The 27,991-nt window shown below is 45.2% G+C and overlaps 4 protein-coding genes across 16 annotated transcripts; 2 read left to right on the top strand and 2 right to left on the bottom strand.

The window, feature by feature from the left end:
• The first annotated feature begins 422 nt into the window (after nt 1-422).
• mak (male germ cell-associated kinase) lies at nt 423-15,068 on the top strand. Of its 9 annotated transcripts, none has more exons than XM_049000849.1 (16): nt 423-517; nt 3,012-3,303; nt 6,625-6,679; nt 6,971-7,092; nt 8,019-8,101; nt 8,603-8,735; nt 9,557-9,728; nt 10,177-10,344; nt 10,585-10,872; nt 11,344-11,516; nt 11,627-11,769; nt 12,178-12,312; nt 13,390-13,464; nt 13,573-13,692; nt 13,857-13,943; nt 14,035-15,068. In XM_049000849.1, the coding sequence occupies exons 2-16, from the start codon at nt 3,200-3,202 to the stop codon at nt 14,184-14,186; spliced, it is 2,010 nt and encodes a 669-aa protein (XP_048856806.1). In that variant the 5' UTR covers nt 423-517; nt 3,012-3,199; the 3' UTR covers nt 14,187-15,068. The 9 variants fall into 9 exon arrangements, with proteins under 9 accessions (XP_048856806.1, XP_048856805.1, XP_048856807.1 ...); XM_049000848.1 differs by having other exon boundaries at nt 424-543; XM_049000850.1 differs by lacking the exon at nt 8,019-8,101 and adding an exon at nt 7,347-7,426 and having other exon boundaries at nt 435-543.
• A 127-nt stretch (nt 15,069-15,195) lies between these two features.
• On the bottom strand, nt 15,196-17,362 carry LOC125723994 (transmembrane protein 14C-like). 3 transcript variants are annotated; one of them, XM_049000823.1, is made up of 5 exons: nt 17,288-17,362; nt 16,940-17,044; nt 15,887-15,988; nt 15,700-15,787; nt 15,196-15,427 (listed from the first exon to the last, which is right to left on the bottom strand). In XM_049000823.1, the coding sequence occupies exons 2-5, from the start codon at nt 17,013-17,015 to the stop codon at nt 15,370-15,372; spliced, it is 324 nt and encodes a 107-aa protein (XP_048856780.1). In that variant the 5' UTR covers nt 17,016-17,044; nt 17,288-17,362; the 3' UTR covers nt 15,196-15,369. The 3 variants fall into 3 exon arrangements, with proteins under 3 accessions (XP_048856780.1, XP_048856779.1, XP_048856778.1); XM_049000822.1 differs by having other exon boundaries at nt 17,242-17,352; XM_049000821.1 differs by having other exon boundaries at nt 16,940-17,346.
• Nucleotides 17,363-17,882: 520 nt separating this feature from the next.
• Nucleotides 17,883-22,127, bottom strand: pak1ip1 (PAK1 interacting protein 1). Of its 3 annotated transcripts, none has more exons than XM_049000818.1 (11): nt 22,011-22,127; nt 21,292-21,440; nt 20,859-21,021; nt 20,148-20,271; nt 19,960-20,034; nt 19,452-19,504; nt 19,225-19,370; nt 18,907-19,004; nt 18,668-18,767; nt 18,358-18,478; nt 17,883-18,041 (listed from the first exon to the last, which is right to left on the bottom strand). In XM_049000818.1, exons 2-11 carry the CDS (start codon nt 21,367-21,369, stop codon nt 17,905-17,907), a joined length of 1,095 nt encoding a protein of 364 aa, XP_048856775.1. In that variant the 5' UTR covers nt 21,370-21,440; nt 22,011-22,127; the 3' UTR covers nt 17,883-17,904. The 3 variants fall into 3 exon arrangements, with proteins under 3 accessions (XP_048856775.1, XP_048856774.1, XP_048856773.1); XM_049000817.1 differs by having other exon boundaries at nt 21,292-21,434; nt 22,011-22,124; XM_049000816.1 differs by lacking the exon at nt 22,011-22,127 and having other exon boundaries at nt 20,148-20,268.
• On the top strand, nt 21,455-27,713 carry trnau1apb (tRNA selenocysteine 1 associated protein 1b). Its single transcript, XM_049000819.1, has 9 exons — nt 21,455-21,742; nt 22,431-22,528; nt 22,677-22,776; nt 23,185-23,237; nt 23,545-23,676; nt 24,332-24,451; nt 25,121-25,391; nt 25,684-25,726; nt 26,260-27,713. The coding sequence occupies exons 1-9, from the start codon at nt 21,707-21,709 to the stop codon at nt 26,400-26,402; spliced, it is 996 nt and encodes a 331-aa protein (XP_048856776.1). The 5' UTR covers nt 21,455-21,706; the 3' UTR covers nt 26,403-27,713.
• Nucleotides 27,714-27,991: the final 278 nt, after the last annotated feature.

The raw sequence follows: 27,991 nt of genomic DNA on the forward strand, positions 1-27,991 counted from the left end.
GCTCTAAAAAGACTTATCTGTTCTGAAAATTATTAAAGATATAAAGGAAATAATATTTATATATATTTCTGTCAACAATATTAGATCAAATTAGTTTGTATTTTACACATCCGTATTCCATATATGTGGCAAAATTCCTATCTATACCTGTCAAAACAACAAAAACATTATTACAAACAAACAAATCTTATGAAGATTTTTTTTATTGCGAGGAGGTACAGTGGACATTACTTCCATAAGAAGACTATCTGACAGAAATTAACGTATATAATGTCTGGAGCCACGGCGATCGCACCCCAGGTCTGCCACTAGGGGACAGTAAGCCCGCTTTTCGCGGCGCACATCAAATCCCAGAATGCACAGCGGCAGACCGGTCGGGCAACGCGTTTGCATGCGGGGCGGAGCCTCCGTTGCTAAGGTGAAGGAGTCACACACATCAAGCGCAGTACAGGGTGACGGCGACGGCGGCACCTCCGGCACGGTGAAAGTGCTGCCTTTCCGCACACGACACAGCCGCGTAGGTGGGGAGCGGGGGTCTGCATGGTAAGAGTGTATGAAGCGGAGAGGGAAAAGCCTTGGTCAGTCCTTTAGCTGGATGGACCTAGTGGGCAACTCGCCATGCGTCGTAATCGCGCTGCCCTGTTCACCTAACGTTCCCTGCGGTAAATCGCCCTGTCGCCTGTGTGCTTCGTAATTATCTATATATGGCGAGTGTGAAGACACACTTTTGTTATTTGAGTGTTTTCTTTTAGCTAAATAGCTTAATAACTGATGTCTTTAATAAAAGAATGATAATTATATTTAGTGCCCATTTCAGTGAACAACGATATACCCCAGGATTGAAACATTTTTTAGTCTTGCGACAGTGTTGTAAAATGTACTACTTTATTGTTAAGGAATATTTGGGTTTCATTTTCCTTAAGTTTAGTGCTTTCTAATTTCTAGTGTCTGACTGCTGACTATTTCCTGAAAAATATGAATGGAAAATATGACTCGGCAGAGGCAGTATGACTCAATGCATAGGTTGATCTTTTTGATAGAAATTGCAGGTACTCATGAAATTTAAATAGCCTGTCATTTAATTGTACTTAATTGTAATTATCTTTCACATTGTTATAGACATGCTAGCTGATTTCGCTGGTAAATATAACAGGTAAAGATAAGTGGCTGGCACCTGGTTAGTGTGCAGTTGTGTGTGCTTGCTTGTGCCCTGCGATAGACTTTCATCTTGTCTAAGGGGTGTCCGCCTTGCGCCATACGCAGCCTGGGATGGGCTACAGACCTGCTAACCCTGTCTGGGATATGCAGATGGATGGATGGATGGGTGACCGAATTTTAACAGAGTATTCTATGAGACTGGCATAATTATGAATCTAAAACCACCCATCCTGTTTATTAAGTTGTTAGATAATCCTCATGGGTGTGTGTCAAAGACAGTTACATGTTTGCGTGGCGAGTGTTTGAAAGGCGTAATTTGTCCTTTGCATAACTCTGTAATTCCTCCTAAACGCCTTTCCTGCAGATTACACCTGACCAGAGCTTAGCGTACTCTGCAATCTGCTCCAGCCAAGGCCCTATTTACTCCAGGGCTTCTAGGAACTATTTTTAGAGGGTCTAGTTATTTAATCCTTTGATTTTGTGCAAGCAAGTTATACGTAATGCTATGTGCTTTTAGTTCTGCAGAACTCAACTTTTTATTTCCGTAACACAGTGGACAACAGCCCAAACGTGAAGTTAAATTACATCTGGAATTCTAGGGTAGGTTTTAATCAGGAAACTGATTTATGATGATAATTTATTAAAGTTATACTTGTTAGTAGTTTGAAGGCTGTGGTGCATTAACTATCAGATTATCTTGACACCACAGGGTAAATAGTGCAGCATGATAACAGATTCCTCTTTTGATGTAGCCCGTGAACTCAGTAAAAGCATGGTGAAGATCACATACAGGAGAGGCAGAACTTGTGATATGTTAATCTAATTTGCTAGACTGTCTCGGCACTTTAATCAGGGGCGGATTTAATGAACAGGCTTGCCTAGGCTGCAGCATAGGGGCCCCAGAGTGCTCAGGGGCCCCCTACTGCCCCGCAAGTTTCTTTAGTTATTATTGTTTGAAAGTGATCCATAATTGGTTGTTTATATGCTTGCGAGTTGGGGATCAGTTAAAACCAATTGTAGATGCATCTCTATTTATACCTTTGTGAATTTTCTGGTATGTTTACCCGTAGTCTGTTTCCTGCGTGAAATGGATTTTATGAGCCTGATCAATAAGTTCTGTGCCAGCAAAATGCTGTAATGGTAAGAACTTATTTTATATTATTTTGAAACTTTCCCCTCTCTGTACCGTTATCTATGGTGATTGTGTATTGTGGATGCAGTGGACACGCATCACGCTGGAATGTTCTAAGGTTACTGATATTGTGATGCTCTGTTGGGCCCTTTCCTGCTGCTGCATATGACTGATTTGACAGTGTCAGTTTGCCACTTTGTTCTTCCCAGGTGGTTGGCTCATTTGGTACTGTGTCACATTCTCTTTGACTTTGTAGAAATAATTTTATAGTTAATAATACACATTAGTTTTATTGTAAATTGTTGAATCATTTTGGGCAGTGGGGGTCAGAAGAGGGGCCTCCGGAAAGTGTGGCCTAGGGGCCCTTGAACTTCTTAATCCATCACTGACTGGGATTAAGTGAACAAAACTGATGTTGTGTGGTGTACTGTAGTGTACAGTGGAGCACTGTGGTGTACAGTGGAGCACTGCGAAGTACTGTGGCATACCAAATATATTAGGGAGCTCCCCCAGAGATGATTTGCCATGATTGGCCGGATTGACTGGTGTTGGCGACCTCTGCATTAGGCTGAACGCCCAATGAGTTGCCCACTGCAGCCTCCATAGTGACCTTTCAGGAGGGGCTTGCATGGTCTGCTGCATATCTGACTTTGGGCGGTACTCTGCATCCAGCCTTTCTCCCAGTGACAGCTCAGTTCTCTTAAATGTTCTTCATCTGAAGGGCTGCCAAGATGGAACACCATCCCATCGGTGACACAGCAGTGACGCTTGGACGCCTTCGCTAGAGGACAGGCATGACTTTGTGGTCGGGGCATTTAGCGTAAGCCTTGTTGCTGGGAACACACCCCTCCCCCACTTAATGATCAAGAAGACCCACCGAAAACAGGGTCTCCTGAAGGACGTGGCCGCATGATGAATCGCTACACAACCCTGAAGCAGCTGGGCGATGGCACTTACGGCAGCGTTCTCATGGGCAAGAGCAACGAGTCCGGCGAGCTGGTGGCCATCAAGCGGTAGGTTCAGCTGCCTGCTGCTCCACTCCGTCCCCCGACCCGCTACCGGGGCCCCGCTCTCCGGCTGCTCCCCTCTGTCCCCCGACCCGCTGCCGGGGCCCCGCTCTCGCTCTCCGACTGCTCCCCTCCGGCTGCTCCCCTCCGTCCTCTGACCCGCTGCCGGGGCCTCGCTCTCCGACTGCTCCCCTCCGTCCCCCGACCCGCTGCCGGGGCCCCGCTCTCGCTCTCCGACTGCTCCCCTCCGGCTGCTCCCCTACATCCTCTGACCCGCTGCCGGGGCCTCGCTCTCCGACTGCTCCCCTCCGTCCCCCGACCCGCTGCCGGGGCCCCGCTCTCGCTCTCCGACTGCTCCCCTCCGGCTGCTCCCCTACGTCCTCTGACCCGCTGCCGGGGCCCCGCTCTCGCTCTCCGACTGCTCCCCTCCGTCCCCCGACCCGCTGCCGGGGCCCCGCTCTCGCTCTCCGACTGCTCCCCTCCGGCTGCTCCCCTACGTCCTCTGACCCGCTGCCGGGGGCTCGCTCTCGCTCTCCAACTGCTCCCCTTCTTCCCCCAACTCGCTGCCGGGGCCCCGCTCTCGCTCTCCGACTGCTCCCCTCCGGCTGCTCCCCTCCGTCCCCCGACCCGCTGCCGGGGCCCCGCTCTCGCTCTCCGGCTGCTCCCCTTCGTCCCCCAACTCGCTGCCGGGGTCCCGCTCTCGCTCTCCGACTGCTCCCCTCCGGCTGCTCCCCTACGTCCCCCGACTCGCTGCCGGGGCCCCGCTCTCGCTCTCCGACTGTTCCCCTCCGGCTGCTCCCCTCCGTTCCCCGACTCGCTGCCGGGGCCCCGCTCTCGCTCTCCGGCTGCTCCCCTACGTCCCCCGACTCGCTGCCGGGGCCCCGCTCTCGCTCTCCGACTGTTCCCCTCCGGCTGCTCCCCTACGTCCCCCGACTCGCTGCCGGGACCCCGCTCTTGCTCTCCGACTGTTCCCCTCCGGCTGCTCCCCTCTGTCCTCCGACCCGCTGCCGGGGCCCCGCTCTGCGGCTGCTCCCCTCCGTCCCCCAACCCGCTTCCGGGGCCCCACTCTCCAGCTGCTCCCCTCCGTTGCCTGACTCGCTGCCGGGGCCCCACTCTCGCTCTCTGGCTGCTCCCCTCCGTCCCCCAACCCGCTTCCGGGGCCCCACTCTCGCTCTCCGGCTGCTCCCCTCCGTTGCCCGACTCGCTGCCGGGGCCCCGCTCTCGCTCTCTGGCTGCTCCCCTCCGTTGCCCGACTCGCTGCCGGGGCCCCGGTCTTGCTCTCCAGCTGCTCCCCACCGGCTGCTCCCCTCCGTCTCCCCGTCCCCCAACCCGCTGCCAGGGCCCAGCTCTCACTCTCCATCTGCTCCCCACTGACCCCCGACTCGCATCCGGGACTTTCCGGCTGCTCCCCTCCGTCTCCCCAACTCCCGACCCGCTGCCAGGGCCCAGCTCTCGTTCTCCGACTGTTCCCCTCCCCTTATGGTGGGATAGTTTTCCTTTTTAAAGAAAAGTCCTACTGCATGGTTTGGACATTGTTAAATTACACAGATGGGACACTGATACTCTAGCAATCACTCTTCTGTAATCAGTGTACTGTAATCAGTGTACTGTAATCAGTGTACTGTAATGCTAAACTAGCGCTTTATGCTAAATTCTTGTTCACTGTATCACATGTGCTTGGGGAGCTGCGTGTCTCCCCGACTTGCGGGCCAGTGCGGCTCAGAGGCCTCCGGGAGTGCCGCTCGACGTCACCACCTTAACATCGTGACTTTCGCCTCGGCTTGTCTGCTCACAGCAGCGCCTTTTCGAAGCGGCAAATACACTGAATAATGGAGGTGGCGTGGAGGCTCCCCTGGGCCGGCGTGTAAACGGAGGGTCACCGTGCAAATGGACACCATGGGACGCCGGCGAGAAGAGTGAAAGTGGCGCAGCGTGTAATGTCAGCCCCGCTCATGCATTATTATCGCCCTGCGTTTATTCCCTTACTTACCACGGAGATGCTGCAGATCGCATTCGGACTCTTTCTAATCTCCTAGACGTAAATAGAACTAATGGAAGTGAAACAAGTGAGGGCAGATTTAAGGGGACACGGATCCAGGGCCGACGTGTGACAGTGATAAAGGGTGACGGACGCTGCCATCTCCCCATCTGCTTTCTATTCTCTCACTCCACTGTCAGCCAGCGCCTCCTTACATTTACGAAAGAAAATACAGAACTGGGGGCGGCATGGTGGTGCAGTGGTTAGCACTGTTGCCTCACTCCTTTGGGACCCGGGTTCGAGTCTCCACCTGGGTCACGTTTGTGGAGTTTGCATGTTCTCCCCATATCGCCGTGGGGTTTCCTCCGGGTACTCCGGTTTCCCCCCACAGTCCAAAAACATGCTGAGGCTAATTGGAGTTACTAAATTGCCCGTAGGTGTGAATGTGTGTGTGAATGGTGTGTGAGTGTGCCCTGCAATGGGCTGGCCCCCCATACTGGGTTGTTCCCTGCCTCATTGCTTCCGGGATAGGCTCCGGACCCCCCACGACCCAGTAGGATAAGCGGTTTGGAAAATGGATGGATGGAATACAGAACTGTGATTTTACAAAGCTGTGTTTTTCTTCTTGCTATTTTGATGGAAACTTAAAAGTGTAGCAATTATTAAACCATAAATAGTCACTGGCCGTTTATGGTCATTTATGTGCTATTGACTTAGTGCTCATCGCATTTGCTTCTCAATAATTCACCCCCCTGCGTGTTGTTGTGCCTCCCGCATGCCTAACACTGGCAGCATCAGTGTTGTCTGTCTTTTATTAATGACTTTGGTTATCAGATCCTCCCTTCTGATCCGTTTGTCTAGATTATTAAACGTCACGAGAAAATGTCCCTAAATATTGATGGCACATGCACGGATGCAGACTTATCACTGACCTTTAAATATTAAAGCTGCTTTAAAATTACACTTAAAATGAAAACATCAACAGGACACGGCGGTGCCTACAGGATAGGGGCGGTAATAAAGAATTGATGATATAAATAGTGCCTGTGTGCACTTAATCGCAATGGAAACAGCTGCGCATTTGCATATTTGTTTGTGTATTGCATGATTCAAATAAAACGTACCGGCCTCGATGTCGTTAACCAAGAAACACCATCACTGATGGACCGGGGCACTGCTACAGATTTTGGGCCCCATGAATGTGTATCATTTTGGGCCCTCAACCCAGACCAGCCTAATTATGTGTGAAAATTTTTACGACCCCTGCACCCCCCCCTCCCCATTACAGCACCCCCACTGAAGGAATTTTCAGGAATTTCATGCTAATGTATGTGGTCACCTTCCCTTAGAATGAAGAGGAAGTTTTACTCTTGGGAAGAGTGCATGAACCTGAGAGAAGTCAAGGTAAGAGTTTCAACTGCGACATCTGACCTGAACATCAAACCACGTTTAATCACTTACGAATTGACTGGCCACGGATTCAGTCCTGCTGTTATCCTGTCAGATGTGCGAGTGAAAATTATCCTGTAAAAATATCAGTCTTCCCAGCCTTCTCTTATAATTAACCAAGTATAACGATCCTGTAAGCATGTAAATCCAAATTGATAATGGTTTTAATTCTACTACCAAGAATGTATTTAATTGGTCTGTATGATTTGCTGCACAAATCTGAATAAAAACTGAATTTGTTCGCAGTCTCTCAAGAAACTTAGTCATGCCAACATTGTGAAATTGAAGGAGGTAATTCGGGAGAATGACCACTTGTACTTTGTGTTTGAGTACATGAAAGAGAACCTCTATCAGCTTATGAAAGACAGGTGAGCCTTCATCTCTGCTTGGAATCTTCATATAATAATCACAGCAGCTAATGTGACATCCATGCTTTTGTTTGTTCCTGGATTGACTTTGCAAAAACTCACTTATTGTTTAAAATAAATAAATAGATAAAAACTCCTGTCCTGATGTGTGTGGTGACTTTGAAGCCTTGCATGTAATTTTGTGTAATGATCACATTTAATGATTCTGAATCCAGCAGTTTGACAGTTCTGGTCTGTTGACTCTCTGTTTACAGAAACAAGTTGTTCCCAGAGTCAGTCATCAGAAACATAGTGTATCAGATATTACAGGGGCTGTCATTTATTCATAAACATGGTAGGTCTCTAACTCTCATTTGAGGAACAAGAAGAAGGGAGTCGGCAGCTCATTAATACTTCACAGTGTCGCTGTTTATTTGCGCTTATCCACAGTAGGGTTAGATGCGCTTATGACCTCAGGCGCTGCACTCCTGCTGCCATCTTTGTTTACTTTCCAGGGAATCCTACACTTTGGCTTTCAAGCAGCTGCAGATAACTCAGTTTTTCTTGTTCCTCCGAGAAATAACAGGGCTTGGGGTACCGGTTGGCATCAGAACCAAACACATATCCACATACAAGTCCTACAAATTATAGTGGCAGGCTGGTTTTTTCCTGGAGAGTCTGGGTCTGCCTGATGGGAACACACCAAGGACAAGGAAGTCATGTTCTGGGAGTTCCAAAATTCTCCAGATTCTAGTCCTCCGTAAGAATGGAAACGTTTGGGGCCTGCGGGACAATAGCAAGACAGTTGGAGTGTTCTAGCAGAGCAGGGCGAATCAGGTGCCAACAAGGTATCGCAAGTCCTCAAGACAAATGGCTTGATCTCTGAGCTGATTTTTCTCATCTTCTCTTTATGTATCTTTGCTGCTCCTCCATCTGTCTGCTGCCAGGGAAAATAAGATGTTCTCTGAGAATGAAATTAGGAACGTAATGTTCCAGGTACTCTCTGGTTTAGCATTTGTGCATAAGCATGGTAAGACTCCTGCTCCAGCTGTTCTTCTGCTCGCCTCTTCACCCTGATAACTACTCTATAAATTCTCTCCTGTTGCTGCTCTTCTGCTCGCCTCTTCACCCCAATAATTACTCTGTAAATACGCTCCTGTTGCTGCTTTTCTGCTCGCCTCTTCACCCTGATAACTACTCTATAAATTCTCTCCTGTTGCTGCTCTTCTGCTCGCCTCTTCACCCCAATCATTATTCTGTAAATACGCTCCTGTTGCTGCTCTTCTGCTTGCCTCTTCACCCTGATAACTACTCTGTAAATACGCTCCTGTTGCTGCTCTTCTGCTTGCCTCTTCACCCTGATAACTACTCTGTAAATATGCTCCTGTTGCTGCTCTTCTGCTCGCCTCTTCACCCTGATAATTACTCTGTAAATATGATCTTGTTGCTGCTCTTGGCATTATGAATATTGTGTGATGGTTCTGTTTTAGCGTGCTTTAGCAGGCTGCCTTATCTTCCCATGACCGGCCAGGCTTTTTCCATCGTGACATGAAGCCCGAGAACCTGCTCTGCATGGGCCCTGAGCTGGTGAAGATAGCGGATTTTGGGTTAGCGAGGGAGATCCGCTCTCGGCCTCCGTACACAGACTACGTGTCCACGAGATGGTGAGATTCGCATAGAAGTTTAACACAGATACCCTGGCAGAGCACATATAATCCCACGAACTGCATGTATCGTCATTGGTTACTCAGGAAGAGCCCTGTCTGTTTTTAAATGACATACCTGCAAAATTTAAACAAGCAGCATAATGAAATAGCAGCTGAAATTATACATTTCATCACGGAGAATCTACATATGTAGGATGAAATGAGTAATTAATAATGGTAACACTGTACTTGATGGCACAAAGAATATTGTGCTGTTATTACTTATATATTAATTAACCCCAAACTAAGTCTTAGTTACATATTGATTTCTTATTAATACATGCATCACGGTTCATTAACCATGAGTTATCTCAAGCAGTTACTATACTTGTAACTATATCTATTAAACAGTTCTATAAACCTTTGTGAACTTCTGAAGCAACCACCGAAGGAACAAGTAATGAATAACACAAGTGAAATGTTGATCTCATATGTGTTTATAATTAATGAATCATGATACATCTTTTATCTCAAGTAGCGAATATTTTTGTTCATGATTGGTACTTCAGTAATAACTGAGTTACTACTAAATGTTTGTGCCCAGTCAAGTAGTGTTACGTTAATAATAATAAAAATGATGAATGAATACTTAGAGAGTGTCTGCATTGGGGTCGGTTATCGCTGCGTTGGGGTCAGTTATCGCTGCGTTGGGGTCGGTTATCTCTGCGTTGGGGTCGGTTATCGCTGCGTTGGAGTCAGTTATCTCTGCACTGGGGTTGGTTATCACTGCGTCAGGGTCAGCTATTTCTGCAGGCCTTCTGATGTGGTGGGCTCCGCAGGTACCGAGCTCCAGAGGTGTTGCTCAGGTCCCCATCCTATAACTCCCCCATCGACGTGTGGGCCGTGGGCTGCATCATGGCCGAGCTCTACACCTTGCGGCCGCTCTTCCCCGGCAACAGCGAGGTGGATGAGATCTTCAAGATCTGCCAGGTCCTTGGCACGGTGAAGAAGGTGGGCAGCTGGCCGACCTCAGAGGCCCCATAGGCTGCTTAGTAGCTAATGTCCTCCTCTGCTGTCCTTTCAGATACTGCGTGTTTCTCAGTACCAAGAAAGATCATACTTGTGGTCTTGTTGAGACCAGTCTCGCTAACTTGCTTTATAAGAATGAACTTGGGGTACAATGAATTCTGGGATAGGTCTATTTTGGCGAGGATCCAAGCAATGCATATGTGAAATTTTACCGTCCTCCATGCTTCTGTTTTTGACTATTGGAACTGGTCTTTGGTGATGGAAGATGACATGAAACGGGTACACCAGAACACAAGTATGATCAAGTGTGCACCAGCTTCAGTGTATTCTTCAGGAGGGTCACAGCCTAGTGCAGGCCCCGTGTGAGGCGTGTGAGCTGCTCTACATCTGTTATCACTCGCATGTGACGCCTTTCATTTCTCGGGTACAGGGCGACTGGCCAGACGGCCATCAGCTTGCCTCGGCGATGAATTTCCGATTCCCACAGTGTGTCCCGACAAACCTGAAAACACTCATCCCCAATGCCAGCAGCGAGGCCATATCCCTGATGAAGGACATGCTGCAGTGGGACCCCAAGAAGAGGCCCACGGCCATGCAGGTGTGGCCTGGAGCCCCACCCACTGGACCTGCTTACTGGCCTCACCCCCTACACAGAATGGGCTGCATCACAGATTACATTTGTCATTGACAGGGCAAGGGTGACATTATGCACCTTAATGTGAAAAATAAATGGATAAATAGAAAGTCAAGCTGTTGGTTTAGCAGGTATTGGTTTGTTTTTCTAAACCTCAAGGCGACATTCTTTATTCTAAAAGCCATGTGTATCCCTTGGTTCCAGGCTCTGAAGTACCCCTATTTCCAAGTGGGGCAGGTTCTAGGTCCACCCAGCCAATATCAAGACCAGCACAAGCCCCAGGTGAGGACGGTGCACGCGGCTGAGCCGAAGCCCCTGGAGGCCCCAGAGCAGCCGCAGAAGGTTCCGGGCTTGGACCAGAGTAGGCCTCGTCTCCAGCCTCTGCACCAGATTCCCGTGCCCCAGCAAAACTCCATCCAGGACCGGTGCCATGGAGGCAGCGAAAGAGAGAAAATTGTGCCACTCACCCTCGGCAGCAGCTACTCTACAGCGGTGAGGATCACGTAGCACTGACTCCTGCTGCCTCACACAGCGCTGACTCCTGCTGCCTAATGCAACTCGGACTCCTGCTACCTCACGCAGTGCTGACTCCTGCTACCTGACACAGCGCTGAATCCTGTTACCATGCAGTGCTGACTCCTGCTGCCTCACGCAGCACTGACTCCTGCTACCTGACACAGCATTGAATCCTGTTACCATGCAGTGCTGACTCCTGCTGTCTCACGCAGTGTTGACTCCTGTTGCTTCACACAACTCTGACTCCATTATCACAAAGTGCTGACTCATGGTACCTCACACAGCACTGACTCCAGGCACCTCACACAGCTTTGACCCCTGGCATCTCATATAGCACTGACTCCAGGAACCTCAGGCAGCTCTGTAGAGCTCACACTCTACAATGACACACACAGCACCTAATGGGGTTTGTCACTGCTCTGATGAGGACCATGTTTCTAATGACAGAAAGCAGCTCCTGCAGGTAGCGAGAACAGCGTGACAGGCATGAAGAGCGGCCGCAGGCGGTGGGGTCAGAGCCTGCTGAAAGCAGCTGACAGCTGGGAGGACTTTGATGATGCTGACATGAGCGTGTCCTACTCAAAAAAGCCCAGTATCTCTTCAGTCAAGGAGCAAACCCGGCAAGTGTCAACTTCCAGGAAGTTTTAGTTTGATTAACTGTCTGTCACGGCGCCCTTCGGTTGCTGCAAGATCTGATTTGATACTTATGAGGCTTCTCATTGCTTATCAGGCCCGTGGAGGTAAAACCCTTCAATTCCTACAGTGCTGTCGTCAAGTTGCCAAGCAGCAGCACTCTGAGGCGGATTGACTCTGAGACATCCACCTCTTCATCCGCCAAACAGCACTACCTAAGGCAGTCGCGGTATCTCCCTGGTAAGTGTGTTAGGCCTTAGACGTCATCTTCTGAAGCAGCAGATCAATTAATGATTTTAGCATCAACTGCAGTTCCCCCTCAACACACGATGGAACGTCACCAGTCTCACTGTATATATAAGCATTTCTGAGGCATCCCAGCATCAGTTTCTTCATCCAAATTCGACTGCTTAATTATTATTGAAGTACTGTTTAATTCCATGTCAAGCGTTTCTGAACATCTGATTATTATTATACCAAGGGAACCTGTGTTTCTCATGATCTGATTATAACTAGGAACCACTGTAAGAGCTGTCTGGTGTGCCTGCTGTATGTTGTTACATGTTAGCTAAACACTCTTGCTTTTTGATTACCTATGTTCTGCTATGCAATAGAGAAGTGGTCATTTGATTTGCTCTTTCATTTTAGGAGTGAATCCCAAGAATACATCATTAGTTGGGAACAAGGATTTGGGGGATGATCTCTGGGGTGGTGGGAATGCTTTTCTCCGCAAGCCGCTGGGGCCTGTTGGAGCCGCACTGTCACTTTCCAGGGTCAATGCAGGTAATGGCCTCTTTCACGTGCAGTTGCCTCCACTGTAGTTGAGATTAAATTGCTGAAGTTGATCACGTTGTCCTGTCTCACACTCCTAATTTCCCTGCATCCCTTTTCATACTGATTCTTCTCGGCGCTGTTTGCAGTAGGCTTAAGTGGCAGTTCCTGGCAGAGATGGAGCTTGTTTTATTCATTCAATACGTAGACAGACACAAAAACCCTATCTCGGTTCCCTTGATTGTTTATTCATGGGAACGGGGGGTTTTGGGGCAGCCGCCAAAGCTCAGGTGTCCCACTAGATTGTCGCTCAAGGTGTTTCAAGATCAGTTTCTCCATCTAAATTTGGATTTGTCCCAAACCACGCTATATCCCCATCATTCTCCTTACTTTCCCCATCATTTCCCTTCATTCTCCTTACTTTCCCCATCATTATTTCCCTTCATTCTCCTTACTTCCATCCTTATTTCCTTTCATTCTCCTTACTTTCCCCATCATTATATCCCTTCATTCTCCTTACTTCCCATCCTTATTTCTTTTTTTCTCCTTACTTTCTCCATCATTTCGCTTCATTCTCCTTACTTTCCCCATCATTTCGCTTCATTCTCCTTATTTCCCCATCCTTGTTTCCCTTTATTCTCCTTACTTTCCCCATCCTTATTTCCCTTCATTATCCTTACTTTCCCCATCCTTGTTTCCCTTCATTGTCCTTATTTTCCCATCCTAATTTCTCTTCATTCTCCTTACTTTCTCCATCCTTATTTCTCTTCATTCTCCTTACTTTCCCCATCCTTATTTCTCTTCATTCTCCTTACTTCCCCGTCTTTATTTCCCTTCATTATCCTTACTTCCCCATCCTTACTTCCCTTCATTATCCTTACTTCCCCATCCTTACTTCCCTTCATTCTCCTTACTTCCCCATCCTTACTTCCCTTCATTCTCCTTACTTTCCCCATCTTTTTCATTTCATTCTCCTTACTTCCCCATCCTTATTTCCTTTCATTCTCCTTACTTTTTACCCTCTTACTTCCACTGTTTGAATTTCTTATGTTCCTCTTCAACCCCTCTGTTCTTCTCCTCTATGCACAGAAGAGAGTGTAGCTAAACCCTCAAACAAACCTGCATTAAAAGAAAAGATTCTTGACCAAATGGAGCATCTTAAAGGTAATTCATACTTGGAGCAAACTTTTTTGATAAACCACAGCTCTGAGTGTCATTTTGGAGCAAAAATTAGTTAAAAGTCCATTAAATGTCCATGTTGTCTCCTGCCAGGGAATTTTGTGACCACAAACTTTAGCCCGGTTGGCAGTTACATCACATCATATCACAAGAAGGAACCTGGATCTGCAGGACAGCGCCTTCACCTGGATCCTTTGGGTGGCACATCTGCAAGTAAGAGATCCTCCTGCCTCTGTGTCACAGCCTGACACTCCAGAGTTGTTTCCTTACTCTCTGCGGACAGCTGTCCTCTTGGCTTCACATGCCTACCCTTTATCCTGCCTCCTTGAAAGGCACTCCACCTCTCTGTAACTGCCTTTCTTTTCTTCCACTCGCAGTTGACTTTTCTTCCACTGCTGCTCTTAGAAATAACAAACTGAAACCATCAAAGCTAAAATCACCTTCCAAGAAAGCCGTGTCTGAAGGTAATGTGCAGTGCTCGCCAGTGCGATCACATATCTGGGCATGAAATACGCAAACCTCAGCCATGCTAATCATGCCTCTGTTGTGTGACAGAATATGAAGGCTGGAAAATGAAAGCATCCAAGTCACAGATGCCAGGGACCAGCTTTGCTACACCAGGGAAGGGCCTGCTGTCCAGAGCTGCCCCGGTGCAGCCGGTCCATGGAAGAATAGACTGGGCTGCCAAATATGGAGGCCATCGGTAGCACCATGATCCACCAGAACATCCCACGTATTTGGCAAAAACACGCAGGCCTCTCCATGCAGGAAAACACGTGTGAGGTGAGGGAGACTCTGCCTTGAACTGGGCATCCGTAATCTGGGTGTCGCTGTTATCCCTGTGTAGAAAATGTCTAAGGATGATTACATGCAAAAGTATATTACTTACTAGGCATGATAATGTGGTTTTTAGATATTAAAAGTCTGACCCAATAGGTTTCCCTGTCAGATATAATTTGTCTTGTTCAGTTAGCAATCTACATTGGGAAAAAAAGTAAAAAGGAGGTTGCAATACCACTTACTAAATCATTTTTGTACTGGAGAAAAAACACTTGAGTTGCTATTTTAGAATCCAACCATGAAATGACTGATATCTTTGCATAGTACTGTGTTGAATACCTGTACTGTAGCATGAAACTATTTTAAAGTTATTTCAAGATCTGTATGAAAAACATTTGTTTGGATATGCATGCAAAACACAAGAGTGACATCTAACCACAGAAACTTGCCCGAAGTGAGATTTGGGTTATTTGCTGGTCCTAGTACAGTATTTTCTGTAAAATGGTTTATTTTAGAAGCCCTGTATACTTCTTTGTTAGAATATAGATTTAATTTTGCAGTAAAGTGCTTTAAAAGCATAAGACATATACATTAGGTAACATTTTTATTGTCTTGTTTTAAATGCACTGTAATTTTACTTATGTATTAGTCTCAAATATAACATGACCTTTCCATATTTGTGTTTAAGAACCAAAATGCCATACATGTCTACTTGGTTTTACATAGTAACTTTTTAACGAGGAGCATTCCTCTTGTGCATTCATAATTTTATAATTTTTCTTGTACAATAAAATTTGCAAGTTTACAAATTTCTGCCTGGTCGAGATGGTTTAATATTTTGTGTGAAAGCGCATATAGTAAATCTAATCCTTTGATATGTAGCTTAGTAGTAATTATTATGATTTGTAATTATGTGCATTATGTGGTACACACCTGTAAGCTTTCAACATGCTTTATAGAAAAGATCAGAATATATTTTACACAGAATACATAAAGGTATATGACAATAATTCATTGTGAGAGCATCTAGGTCTACTTCATCGGTCATTTACACCATGAAAAGTATCTCCATTAGTATGCATGGGATCCGGAGAGTTCTGCTGATAATCACTATGGCCCATGGGGTCTCTGTAACATGCCTAGTCCAGTCCTACCTAACATCACCAGACTGGAAGAGAAAAGAAAATGAGGTAATGATTTAATGATTAAACACAAAGCAACCAAACGACAGTTTGTAAGTGGTGCCTAGCGATTGGGTGACAAGTCTCTGATCCACTCTTCTGACCTGCATGACTATTACAATACAAGAAAAAGATCAATGCCTGAAAAAGCAAAAGAAACCACTTCAGCTTCCAGTTTGACTATCCTTTAAGATGCATGGGTAGAGCGATCCCCACACTAAGCAGTGTAAATGAATGTGGTGCGTGCTAAGCGGCATACCTGGCTGCTGCCATCAGGCCTGCTGGCATAAACTTGCCGGAGTTTAAAAACCGGAATCCCATGACCCCCGCTAGACTTGCTGAGGTCGCTTTTCAAAAACATCAACGTTTAACATGCGTTAATGATGTTGTGCTGTTAAGGAAGATCACATCAGTGCTCCGGAACTAGGCAAACACCGTGAACCCACCTAGAAGAAGCCAAACGTGTTTTGGATTCTGACATATCTTGTAAGTACCAAGTCCAGCGAAGCCCCCAAAGAGCAGACCAGCAGCCAAAGAGGGCACACTACCTACAGTAGGCAGGGCAGGGCGCATGGAACAACACAAGCAACACATTTCATTAGGAAATCAACAAAACGCTTAAAACATAAAAATCTATACATTGGATTTGGTTTGGATTAATCTCGACCACTGGTCTAGCTAGGACATGTAATCCACACTTCAGGCACAAAACCTTTTACCAGCGCAGAAGGTTATACAGTAGTACCTTGGAACACGAACTTAATTCGTTCCAGATGGCTGGTCGAGTTGCGATTTGGTCAGGTCTAAGTCGAATTTCTCCATAAGAAATAACGTAAATGAATTTGATCCGTTCCAGACCGGCAAATACTTGGCTATTTAAACTTATTTACCTACCTAATTAATGATAAAACATTAACAAATAAAACAAAACCAATACACACGAAAAATACAAACAAAAAAAATGGTGCACCACCATCATGTCTCGCTATAATCTTTTTAATAATAGAGTTACACTCACTACTTTCCTCTTTGGTTTGCTGCTATCTCTGTTCGCTTTCTTAGGGGGCATCATTAGTGTACCACTAAATGTACTGTAGATACAGCACACAAAAAAATCACACCAGACACAGGAACACAGTTTTCGCACGTCGACCTCGGTCGGTAGGTACGGAGCGATTCATAGGCATCGGCATCCCAACAGAACGGTTTGCCTTCGTGCAAAAAGCTGTAGTTTCGATCCGTGTAAACTTTAGCAGAAAAGGTCGAGCTCCAAGATTTCGGTCGAAAAAAAAATCAAACGTTTGGTGAATTAAGAGGCGTTCGAGTTCCAAGGTTCTATTGTATACGATTATATTGCCAAAACTAAATTAAATTTGTCTGTATCTTAGACAGCGATACATACGTAGTACGACAAGAGCGATGGTACTGAATCCTTGAAGTGACGTTTAGTATGCATCGATAAACACAATCACAGTAGCAGTTACCCACGGAGTTATTACCTGCTTTAGCATATCCCACAATACCTCCGATTACAATCACAGCGGAGTATCCATATCCCATCCAGTCAATCGGCATTTCGTCGCCCAAAAGTACGACGTATTCAACTGTTATAACAATACAAATATGTGCACCACAATGAAATATGCAATCTGTTTTGACACTTAAGCTGATACCAGGGTAGCCATGACGCTACTCATTTTTAATTTGTTTACTTGACATTCGTATGTAGATACGAAAGACTGTTTGGCTTTTAAAATGAATAATCTTAGCCAAAACTAGGCGGCACACATGTTCTACTCACAAAGATTAAGTAATAGTCGATTTAAACTATTCAAATTATTAAACACCTGCGGAGATTGAACTCCGGGTTTTACTCGACCGCCCAACCTTTACAAACAGGAAGTGAAACTCCGGAAGTGTTGCTAGTTGGAGGCCCACGTGAAACCCATCGCTGGGCTAGTGACGCTATGCTCTTTTAAGATTTTTTTCTTTATTTTAACAATGGTTAACATTTATGCATGAATACCTGTATCATTCAGATAAAAAAAAAAACAAGCGCACCACAGGAAGTTTTGGTTTTTTACAACCGTGTGTATCCCAGCAGAATGTACAGCTTTCGGTGCATCATAAGCCTGAAATGTTCCCTTATACGCCATCGCAATGACAGAATATATGGGAATACAGAACTGTGGTGAACATGACTATTCTGTATATGTCCATACAAGTTTCACACGGAGCTAAAATTGACGATTTTTGTGTGTCAATATATACAGTTTGGCAGTAAGAGTACAGTACGGCATCAATTTTAAAATAACCATCCAAGCGACATGTGGTGGTAACCAACTGCGACAGTTCGCGAACGTTTAAACCACTTACGGAAAAGTGCAGCCATTCATTCTCTGAGAACTTGATTTACTTGTAATAAAGACATTAAACGATTCATTAAACTTGAAAAGGTTATTTATTAGTTTTTTTGTTTCTTTTTCTTTTCACCACCCCGTGTTTTTACTCTTTTTGTACAACTGGGCTCTTCGATGACCACTTCCTCTGTGAAAACTATTTCTTTCTTTCTCCTTTTCGGTTCAGTTGCAGTCGTGGATGCTAAAGCAAAGAATGCAACAGAAATTGGTACAAATCTCAATGCAAGTTCTGCCATTTCCATTACTTTACTCCCCTTTTTAACGCCCTTTTAGGTTTAAAAAAGTTCAGTGAATCAGACAAAATATTACAATATTGTACAATAGTACAATTAAAAGCAACAACATAATGCGTACATTTAGAGGGGGTTTGAAATAATGCTATTGTTTAATGTGAAATGGTTTCAAATTGAGAAATATAAAAGGAACTTTGTACAGACGCCTGCAAATGATCCCAGTAGTACAATATGGAAGAGCCATCACCGAGTAATTTACAGTACCTTGGGAGGTGACGTCCTGCTCTGCAGTGCATTCCCCCTGTGGGCCTGGTTGCCACACTGACAAGCAGGTCAGCCTGGCGGTGGTGTTCACCTTCCCCAGCAAAGCTGGAACCTCCATCACCTAAAAATGGAACACTCACTCTCACTGGAGCAACCATGCAGTGCTTACTGTCACACACAAGTGCTGAGAGCAGAAAATGTAAACCAAACATATTTATTTATATGTGAAAGCTGTGTCATTGGTCTAACTCCACCTCTGGTGTGAATTTACATTGACTAGGATAGTATGATATTGTAATCCGTACACCACCTTTTCAAGATTGACGTTCCACAATTTGATGAATCCATCATTTGATGCTGAGACAAGGACACAGAGATCGCCCACTGTACAACTGTCCAGTGATTTTACTCTATTAAAGAAAGTTGAAATAAAATACTTTCATTCAGGAAATAATTGGCATGAAGTAGGAATAAATGTTTACAAATAGTAAACCAGCGTAAGACCTCTTGCCCATTTCCTCTCAATGGCACAAAGATAAATGACCACACCTGTTCTCGTGGGCGATGAACTCACAGACACACTTCTTGGAATCAGTATCGAAAAGTCTCACTACTTCATCATCTCCAGCGACTGCAAGGACTGAATTCTGAGACAAAAACACTTTAGTTTAAAAATAAACGTCACATAAAATGTTCAAGATTTAATACTGCTGCTACAATAAGACAGGAAAAGTAAAACAGTATAACACTGTGCAGATACAATCAATTTTAAACAGTAAATTAATAATAACAAAAACAATACAGAATCTACAATCCAAGACAACTTTACAGCTGCGGAAAGAGGAAACCAAAGAGACGTGGCCTTACACTCAGAAATGTAATGGATGAGATCCTCTTTGGACAGGAGAAGGTGTCCATCACTGAGGCCGTCTCCAGCTTGTAAATGTCCATTTTGTTATTTACAACCACAACATATTTATCTCCAGCAGGAGACCACATGACAATATGAGCACCTAAAAAAAATGCATGTTTTTAATCCTCTAAGATCAAAGGCCGAAACAAACAATCCAGTGATAATAAAACTCGCAACTTACTTTGTTTAATATTTTTGATGAAGGCTGACCTCCCATCAATGAGATTCCAAGTTCTAAAGCAACAATAAGAGCCCAGGAAATGAGACATGCCAACATTTCAGTGATTAGTGCTGAGCTGATGTTTTATTAACAATGTACAGAAAAATAGACAAAGCACTTAGATGACTGATACCATCGATTAGAAGACAATGTAATGCAATCAGAACAATGACGGTCAGATCTGAACACAGATGGTTTGTACTGACGAAGGCTAAGTACAGAAACATCTGCACGGAATCCATGATGCAACTCAGAGTCGGACCTGATCTTCCTTATTTTGATGTTTTATTAATTTAAATTTATCAGTAAGATGTAGTGTGTTGCACAGGAGTTGGCTTTACAGACCTGTACTTACTGGCACACCTTTAAATTACAGGCCAAAGAGAGCTGCTAGGAACAGCTCAGTGTCATTAGCTACTCATAAGCTGGGGAGATGAATCAGGGCGCAAGGTTGCTAAGACAAAGTCACCTGAGAGTCTTGTCAGTTCCCACGGATAGAGCGAGTTTTCCAGATGGATGGACAGACACAAATGACACTTGACCCCTGACAAATAAGAAAAAAAACTTAACCTGAAGTTAAATACCTGAAAGATGACAGAAAAACTAACACAGCTGACTGCGGAGCGTTCAGAAATGCAGCCTGTGAGACAAACCCACCGATGAGCTTTGATGGATTTCAGACACTCCCACTTCCTGGTGCTCCACACACACAGCAATCCATCCTCTGCTCCACTCAGAAGGTGAGATGTGCCGTAAAACTCGAGGCATGAAATTGTACCTGCTCAAAAACAGTCAAACTCACTAACAAAAACCAAGTGGTGACATCATGCTTCAGTTTGGTGGCACTATGCTTAACTTTAACTATCAGTTAATTTAAGTGATGACCACTGATACAAATTCTCCTGTAGCTAAGGACAAACACCATGTCCAGTGGCGTTTCTATTCCACTACTGATTGTGTTACTCAATCGTGAAATGTTATGTATACTGCACATAGACAGCATGGCTCAGCGAGGAGCACTGCAGCCTCCCATCTCCTGGACTGGGGGGTTGATCCTTATCCTGACTTGGTGTGTGTAGAGTATTCATGTTCTCCACATGTTTAAATGTGTATCCACCCACAATCTAAAAATGTGTAAATGCTGTATTTTAGTGAGATTGCCTAAACTGCACTATTGTGTGTGCATGTCCTGTGAAAGACTGGCATCTAGTCCAGTGTCCAGCGTCCCATGTTCCCTAGTGAAACAGACTGGGATACGGTTCATTTTCATCAGAACCCAGTGTATAAGCGATTATGGGATGCTGGTGAATGGACGTATATTCACTTCATTTCATGATGGGCACCACGGTTAGATCGGGTATAACTCACCATTGTGATGGAGCAGGACTCCGTGTTCTCTTTTATTTTTCATGTCATAGAGCTGGATGGTTTCGTCCTTGCTGCCAGTCGCAATGTACCGCTCGTTAGCGGCCACAGCAGACAAGGACGCTGTGTGAGCATGGTGAGTGAATTCGGCTTTCAGCGTCCATTCCTGCACACCACAAGACATACCCATGGAACTATACAGTGGTTAAGCGATTTTATTTTTATTTTCAGTAATTCACCCCTCGATTTCGTTGATGTCAAAATCGAAAGCTTAAATTTGTGTGTATTTGTGAAATTCCGCACCTCTCTTTTCTACACAACAAAATAAAAACGTTCGAGACGAAGTTTGTCTCCGGAAAAACCAGGCCATCCAACATTCGTAAGTTTCAGTGTGTCCAGATACATAAGCACGCGTATGAATTACACACCCATGTACCTTTTCGCCTTTCTGCGCCTGATAACCAAAAAGAATCTGCTCGTAACTTCCAGCCACCAGCTCCAGCCCGGACTCCATGTTTCCCTCAGAAGCACATGTGACGGTGGATGGCTTCCGCTGCCGCGAGGCCCTTAAGGCTCCGCCTGTTTCTTAAATAAACGTTATCACTTTAGGAAATCACATTGGCTTTTTATATCATATTTGAATTGGAAAAAATAAAAATACTTATGAGCTACTTGAAGACAGTATATGTGGAGTGATTTGTTTTACAGGCGGCGCGAGGACACCATTTGGCTTAACTGGGGCAGCGTTGGAAGCCATTGCGTCGTCGGCAGTTAGCAGAGAGCAGTTTGTTCTCTGTCCTTTCTTCGTAATTAATATTTTTAGACATTAAAGTAGTTGGATACGCAGCAGCATGTTTAACCGGATGACAAGCTTGTGGATGGGGGATGTACGTAATTACGGTTTTATTTGTTAAAAATGCCTTCGTTAAACGTCGTAATATATGGCTATCGACGATGAGTCACGTTTGCTAACAAATTACAACGAACTGTATTTTGTTATACTTCCTGGTATCAAAAGTGCTATATTTATTACTTTTACGTAACATTGGTTTTACATTTCTACCAACATTCGTTATAACCTGTCGCATTTACTCGTTTTGGTTGCTTAGTTCGTTATTAAATATTATTTGACAACTCGAGAAATAATATGCTAACCTGCTCTTGTGGTAAAGAATGGGAAACAATTGTATCATTTTACGTTTAAATTTTATGTGTAAAATGAAATGTTTGCGGTGAGACGCGCAAGCACTCTAGTGACCAAAATCCCGTGGAGTCGCGCGCCAGGCCTCGCGCTACAGCTGTGACCGCACGTGCCGCAAGTGACTATGGTGCAGACGGAGCGATTGGTCTGCAAGGGCAAGACTTAACACGCAGCTTTACTCAAACTGGGTATCACGTCAATAAAATGCTGTTATTCATGGCAGGTCTTTGTTGTAATTATGTAATTTATGTGAAAACGAATAGACGTTCAGGGCTGGAACGTACTTATTTTAAGTATATGGTTCTATATATGTGTATAAGCTCAGATTTCATGAGTGATTTTTAAGACTTTCTCACCTTTTGCTTTTCTTTCAGTTGGACCCCTACATGGATGAGAATTTCATCAAAGAAGCATTCAGTGCCATGGGAGAGACTGCTTGTGGAGTTAAAATCATAAGTCACCGAGTAACTGGGTGAGCAGCCATTTTGTATATACATAGCGTACATACTTGTCTGAGGACACGCCTTGCCTGTATTTCATATTTGTTGAGCATTCACTACAATCTCTGTTTCCCTTTCAGCAAGTTTCAATGAGTCTGAAATGTCCTCCTTGCTTTGCAGAGGTTCTGCTGGCTACTGCTTTGTAGAAATGTCAGATGAAGCCAGTGTTGACCGCTGTGTTCTCAGACTGAACGGGAAGCTAGTTCCAGGATCCAATCCGGTAAGTATTGCTGAAGAAGGGCCCGGACTGCCTCTTCCATTTTCTCTCCTTAGCTGTTCACTCATTAAGATGACATCACAAAGCTGTGTTTCCTTTAGTAATTCTTTTATGTTTAATTGTGGAGCTCCCCCTGGTGTTTAAATGTAGAGTGTGCAGGTCAGCAGCCCTTATTGGCAGACATGTTAAGTTCCAATTTTAATTTACTATGTCTGAAGCTTGTCAAATGAACTCTGTTATGAACTTACTGCCGAGCAGGAAAGCCTGCACTGAGAGGCAGAGGTATGTAACTAAAAAAATGCTTCCACACTCTGATTGTATCTCATACTAATGTCCTTAGTGATGTAACAGTGTCCATCTGACTTTCATGAGGGTCTGAGGTACCTTTTCTTTCTATTGTGCTTTTTTTAGCCCAGAAAGTTTAAGTTAAACTATGCGACATATGGCAAAAGACCAGAGGCAGGGTAAGTCCATGTTCTTTCTCCTCATTTAGACCCAGAAAAGGTGGGAAGGGAGGTGATTAAGACTAACTGGCTATATTCAGCTTTCTGTATTTTACAGTATGACTTCAACTAACTCATTGTGAGCATTTTTTTTACCTTGCATCTTTGATAGAGTTCTGGAGTATATGTAACAATTTGAGGTCTTGGTCTCTGCCCTGTGCTTTTCAATTGTGCATGCTGCTGGTCACATTATATAAACAGCAGATTATAATCATTGCTGACCCTGCCACATGCGTGCCTGAAGGAGTTCTTCCACTTGACTCTGCAGGCCAGAGTATTCTGTATTTGTCGGCGATCTTACTCCGGAGGTGGACGACTTTCAGCTCCATCAGTTCTTCATGAAGAAATACTCCACGTGCAAAGGGGGCAAAGTGGTCACCGATCCGTATGGAAACTCAAGGTAAAATAGCAAGGACGTGTTGTGCAAATTACCAGTAGGGGCTCTAACCCACTTTGATGTTTTTCTGAAGTACGCGGCGATGGTGAAGAGCCCAGATTCAGGCTGAAGATTGTCTCCACCCTTGGATATACATAGTTTTTGTTCTGTAACTTGATTTTGTTTTTCAGATTGACAGTTTTGTCAAACCTTGTTTTAAATGGCTCACTCTTTGAACTCTCCCGAAGTGTGTGGTCTTGGTCTTGAACGTTTGCAGAATTCAGATGTCCAGCCGCCTTTGGTCTGGCGTGACCTGAGTGTCACCTGAGTGTCACCCGCACCCCCGGGTGGCTTTCACTGGAAGCCCTCTTTGCACGTTGGAGTAGCAGTGTGCTCCTTGCTGCTTTTTGCCTCGTCTATCGTAGCATTTATATGGAGGAAGACTTACAGTGGTAATGTGGTTTGCTTTTGTTCCAGCTAAAACTATTGTTTTCCCCATATAGGATAAGCAAGAGCTACACACAATTGAAGTGATGCCACTTCATATTAAAAGTAAAACAACATTTTTCAGTTCTTCCATAAATATATAATATTTTTTGTAAGTTTTTCTAGTTTGCATGATACCGCGCCTGTGGTGCTGGGGGGGAGGCTGACTGCTGCCAGGGCTCTGTTCACACAGAGGCTACGGCTTCGTCAAGTTCGGCGATGAAAACGAGCAAAGGAAGGCTCTGGAGGAGTGCCAGAATGCCAGCGGTCTGGGGGGCAAGCCCATCCGCATCAGCATCGCCGTCAACAAGGGGTGAGTCCCCAGGGAGGGGCCTGCAGCCCTTTCCCGCGACAGGGCTACACTCTGCTAGCGGCTAAAGAGCCGAACTGTCGGCGAACGTGGGTGTTTGGGTGCAGCAGGTGACTCGTCACCTTCATTGAGTCGTTTGAAACATTTGCTGCTGTAAATGGCACTTTATGCTTGAGCAATATCACCGATGCAATTAGCAGGGAGGGTTATTTGCGGTGGTCGTTAGGCAGTGGGGAATGGGGTGCACCTGGGAAGTCACATGACTGTCACCTAACAAATGAAAGCGCTCTTGTGGTGGGTGTGGCCCCACACCGGCCAGTCACAGCTGTAAGAGGGCCCCCACCTGCACTAACATTTCCCTTGATTATTAGCTGCAGTAAGCTTAGGCTTTGCTCAGTATCCTTTGTTTTGGATTTAGGAAAAGTGAACAATTAGTAAGTATAACCTGGTGTTCAGCTGATGGTGCAGTGGCACCCAGTCAGAAGGCTCTCTGCTTCTAAATATGTACTTATCTCTTGGTTTGATTGGCACCTTCCAGAATTCTGTTGTTGGAGTTTCATTTTATTTAATCTGTGGTCTAATAGCACTTGTGCTATATATTTTTTTTTTAATTGGTTAACTGAAACCTTATGTTGGTACACACATAATCCTCATTTTTTCTGTATTTTTCAGCAACAAGATGAATAACTATCAGCAAAATTACAACTACAACAATTACAACTACAACAATTATGGCAATTACAACGGCTATCAGCAATCATACTACCAGCAACCTTACCAGAGCTACTACCCACAGTGGGGCTATGACCAGTACAGCAGTTACAGCTACGGCTACGGGTCTTATGGGGCACCCCCCCCGGGTCCTGGCATGATGCCTCCGCCCCCTCCCATGGGCATGCCTCCCATGCCACCAATGCACACGGACACCCTCACGTCTGCTGAGGTAGGGGCTGCTTTCTCCTTCATTCGGCTGTGTTTTTGCTCGCTCTTGCTTTGTTGGCACAGGGAAACATCTGTGGTGTGTATTCTTGCTTAGCCGGATAACTTGACGGATTTTAGGTTGTCTGGGCTGAATGTAATTAAAGAGTCTATTTAAACTGCGGTACCGTAAATCTGACAAGTTATCCGGCTAAGGATGTAATGGACCCCTGGTCTGTGGTAAATATAAAGGGCTTTGCTCTGAATGTTTGGGGGTGTTTGGACCACTTGAGAATGATGGATCTCCGTCCTTTCAGCACACCGAAGGGTCTGCAGAGGATGCTGATGAAGCTGTTGAAGGTAATCCTTATCCTGTATCTCTTTATTCCAATCTGGGGGGATTTAATCTGTGTTCATTGACATTTGTAGGGCTGTGCTAGTTGATATTTTCTTTCTGCAGCTATTGTTTGCTGTAGCTTTCATAAAAGCCTGAGTATGTAATTCCAGTCCCCAGGAACCTGAACATTCTGATTGTCACAGGGGCCTTTTGGTTAGCACCTGACTTACACCAGACATAGCGAGTGAGTTGTTAGAGAGAGCTTCAGTACATCAGTCTCCAAAAAAAGTTTAGTTTTTTTTAGTTTTTTTTTTGCTTAGCACAACTAATCTATGAAAAATTAGGCCTTAACAATGGAAACATTACAGTCGAATTAAAAGGAAATTTAGCTGTACTGACGACTGTTAAATTTGTGGTCTGGGTGTGACTCCCTGGGATTAGCCAGTGTTAGGAAAGTTAATCATGTTGTCTGTTTAAATGATGGTGTGTGGCTGTGGTCCCCTCGCCGGGACATGCCCCGCCCATGCTTGGTGCTGATGTACGCCTTCCCTCTCAGACCCCAACCCCCAGCTGGATGTGGATGCTCTCAACAGGCAGTACATGGAGCGCAGTGAGGAGCTGTACGATTCGCTCATGAATTGTCACTGGCAGCCACTGGACAGCGTCACCTCCGACATCCCGGCCCTGGCCAGCTCCTGAGGGTCCTGGCCATCCCCCTCCCATCCAGTGTGTGTGTGTGCGTGCATTGGGGTGCCTCTGGGGATCAACAGCCATTAAAAATACCCTCCCTTTACTGATTTTTATATGTAATTATTTGGTACTTTCAATGGGTGGTGGTGTACTCCAGAGGTGTTTCACGTCACACGTTGAGGACTGTCTCTCCTCCTCCTGTTTCTCCCGGTGGCGTTGTTTACCCTCTCGTGCATGGGGACTCTCTGCCCGGCACGAGCGGGGGACTCTCTGTCCGCGCGAGCCGAGGTTGGTCTGACCCGGCTTGTGCCACTTGGACCACTGCATCTGCCTTTCTGCTTCGACTCGGATGGATGGATGGACTCTCCATTTGGCTGTGAATGAGGGTGTTGCTGATGGTGGTGGGTGGGGGGGTCTGAGCGCTGGAGTGTAGTGGCCATCGCGTAATCCTTACCTTCTGAAGTGATCACCTGTACAGCCGTGGGTGGAGCACTGCCCTTCTCAGACTGCCGTTGGAGGCACATCGCTCGTCACTGCCTGCCATAGCTTTTATATATTATATATAAATGTGGTGTAAATTGAACAATTTGGTGTGTCGTGTGTATATATCTTTTTTTCTTGTTTTGAATTACTGTCTGCCATTATTAAAGACAGAAACTGGTTACTCTGGGAGGTCAGCTGTTGTCTTCAAATTCTCTGAGTGTGGGGCATTTCGTGGTACTTCCTCCTGTCTAAGGTCTTGCTGAAGTAGAAGAATATAAATTGGCACGACGCCGGATGTGTTAAGGACCCTTTCTTTGCGGGAACTCCAGTCGAGTGTCTTTAAAAAGGATGTTTGTAAACAAAGTAGAATGCCAACCATATTTTAGGTGGAAACGCCTCTCATCATCATGGCTAAGATATTTCATAGAAAAATTTTGCTTTCAGTAGAACTTCCGCTTTCCGTTTAAAGTTTATTTTCTTATAAGACCGTCAAACGTTTCATGTATTTTTGTATTAAAAGTCATCGATATTTTTAAGTACTCTGGCCAGAAAGAGCGGCTCGATGCTTGGGGATCTGATATTCAGACAGACACTAAACCTATACGGAAGAGCTTTACTTGATGAAGGAATGTTTGTTTCTATGTGCGGCAAACACCGACCACGTACTGCGCTTGCTAGTTCCGTCCAACTCTACGGAAACGGCGGCGAGGTTACACATCTGTTATTTAGCTTCTGATATTTTTTGTGAAGCTCACTGAAGTTATGGTTGAAATTCTGTACGTATTCTCCTGTTGCAGTCGTTTATAGAAATAAACTTGGGCATACGGAAGATTATAATGGAGTAATGTTTTGATTCTGCGACTGGTGATTAAGCCTTCACGTAGAGGCATTCCCCCTTGATAATGCATTAATGTGTGTGGGTGTAAACGGCTCCTCGCGAACTAAAGACCATGTGACTGATCACAGGCAGTGCGGCGTAGCTCGGCGATTCACACACTGCCCCCTATAGCTTAATAAGAGCTCAACGTTTGTCCTGATATTTTCAATATTTTGCAAGAGGTTTTGTTTTGTAGTTTCAGTATCAAAGGTAAAGGTCGATATACGACTTATCCATT

Source organism: Brienomyrus brachyistius, unplaced genomic scaffold, assembly GCF_023856365.1.
Source record: "Brienomyrus brachyistius isolate T26 unplaced genomic scaffold, BBRACH_0.4 scaffold53, whole genome shotgun sequence".
Classification (NCBI taxonomy): domain Eukaryota; kingdom Metazoa; phylum Chordata; class Actinopteri; order Osteoglossiformes; family Mormyridae; genus Brienomyrus; species Brienomyrus brachyistius.